At 42.2% G+C, this 1,982-nt stretch overlaps 1 protein-coding gene across 1 annotated transcript; it reads right to left on the bottom strand.

Annotated features, from left to right (window-relative positions):
- Positions 1 to 312: 312 nt before the first annotated feature.
- On the bottom strand, positions 313 to 1,761 carry LOC134755623 (heat shock protein 67B1-like). Its single transcript, XM_063692115.1, has one exon. It carries the CDS (start codon positions 1,707 to 1,709, stop codon positions 849 to 851), a length of 861 nt encoding a protein of 286 aa, XP_063548185.1. The 5' UTR covers positions 1,710 to 1,761; the 3' UTR covers positions 313 to 848.
- Positions 1,762 to 1,982: the final 221 nt, after the last annotated feature.

Here is a 1,982-nt window from a genome sequence, read left to right as displayed (position 1 = left end):
GGTATCCGTTAAGGCAATAAAAGTACTAAAAGAAGATTTGCCTGTTGACAAGTAATTTCTAGGTATCAATGAACCCTGGCTTAAGCAAGATTTTTTTTGTGTCAATTAAATTCAGCTTTATATGTACCATACATAGTTATAAATATCGACGCGTAACAAAATTAACTTAGATTTCACAATTTGGTACACAAGAGATTAATGTTAATCCAGTCTGTTATTAAAATCTGTCGCCTTCTGTGGTGACAGAAGCTATTTTTATATGCATCTAATTATGATGAACTGCGAAGATCTATCTAAAATGAAACAAAATAATAGCTTAAAATAAATAACATTTTTATTCACGAAACAAAATAACGTTTATAAATCTTAGTTTAGCCTCTAGGTCTGACTAACAATAAAAAACTTTTTAATGACATCGTAAATTAAATGTCACTAAGCGTGTACAAGTGCCTGTTTTCAATGGCAATTGAGGCACAAATACACCCTCATACGAGTTACACAATTCCTTACACATGTACCTTGTCGGATTAACATAGTTTCGCTATTTCGCCAATTCCTCGATTTCACAGTCAAAGCGACAACGTATCGATTTTTCGAAGCAAGGACTTAATTTCATTCGCACGAAAAGCGTGGGATACGTGACCGCTCAAGGAAACCTGTATAAGGAGCGCTCTTTAGCTATAACAAACCTAGAGATCCATTTACACTGGTTCGCACAAGAACTATCCACTCGCCCACGCTCGCGCACCAATAAGAATATGCCTATACGTCCGAAACCAAACGAGGTTATAGTTTTCACAGCACCGCTTTAAAGCTATCAGTCTTTTAAGGTATAACTACCCTTGCGTTCACTCTTCCGCCTCTATGAGAGCGTAATCTAAGCCATTTCCGTCTCCTTTAGACACTTCGTTGTCTTTTACGTGTTTTGAAGTATTCTTCAGCTCCTTCTTCCTGATTTTTCCAACATGGTGCCCCTTGTCGGCCAGTTGGAATTCCAGTAGTGACTCTTCTTTTTCCGTGGAAGCTTCCAGTTCCATTTCAGGAACCTTTTTTGACGAAGTTTCGATTTTCTCCGATGAAGCTTCGATTTTCTCCGTTGGAGTTTCGATTTTTTCTGGTGTAGTTTCCAGTTTTTCAGATGACGTTTCTATCTTTTCTGTAGAAGCGTCGGTGGGAGTTTCTGTTGGTTTTTCGGAAGAAGGCTGAGGCAGTCTCACTTCGATGGGGACTATCCTTTCAGGTGGTGGAGGTGGTACTTCGTGTCTAGGCGCAGAGATGCTTAAGATGCCATTCTCCTTCAACACAGCCTTAACTTCCTCCTGCTTAGTTCCAGGAGGAAGATTGAAGCGCTGGACGAAGTGATTAGCCATGAATCGCGTATTATCAGACGTCACTCTGTGTCTTCCTTCTACAATAATGTACTGGTCTTTAACTTTGACCCTGAGTTCTTCAGGCTTGAATCTCTTGACGTTCATATTGATTTCGAAGCCTTTCGGGTCTGATGTTATTTGTGGTTCTTCGAGGTTGTCCTCGTCATCCATGGCGGCGGCGGCTTGGACGAGTTGACTCCATGGCCAGAGGTAGTGGAAGGCTAGGGAGTGTGAGAGTTGTTGGTCCAGAGCCGCGAATGGGTCTTCATGTTTGTGGTGGTGTTTGCGGGCTTGCGCGCCTGCAAGCAGCAGCAATGCTAGAGCAACGTATTTATGCATCGTTCGCGTGTTCTCGTACGGCTTTCGTAATGTTATGCCGGTCGCGGCGTCCGGCGGGCCTTATATAGGCTTCGGCCGTGTGGGGAGAATGTTCCAGAACCGTTCATTGATAACTGCGCGCGCGCCTGTGGTCGCCAACTGCTGGCACAATGCGTGAAAGCGGTTGACTCATGTTTATAGAGCTGGTTTTAAGTAAACAGCTTACTTTATTGATGAGTAATCTTTTATTAATGAGTAATATGTTATTGAGCATACTGAATAAGTAAGAATGGC

This window comes from Cydia strobilella, chromosome 3 (genome assembly GCF_947568885.1).
Source record: "Cydia strobilella chromosome 3, ilCydStro3.1, whole genome shotgun sequence".
Classification (NCBI taxonomy): Eukaryota; Metazoa; Arthropoda; class Insecta; order Lepidoptera; family Tortricidae; genus Cydia; species Cydia strobilella.
The sequence above is the reverse complement of the archived record's forward strand: the minus strand, read 5'-3'. Positions and strand labels throughout refer to the sequence as shown.

Coding starts and splice junctions, on each gene's coding strand:
- LOC134755623 (XM_063692115.1), bottom strand. CDS start 1,709: ATGCATAAATACGTTGCTCTAGCATTGCTGCTGCTTGCAGGCGCGCAA.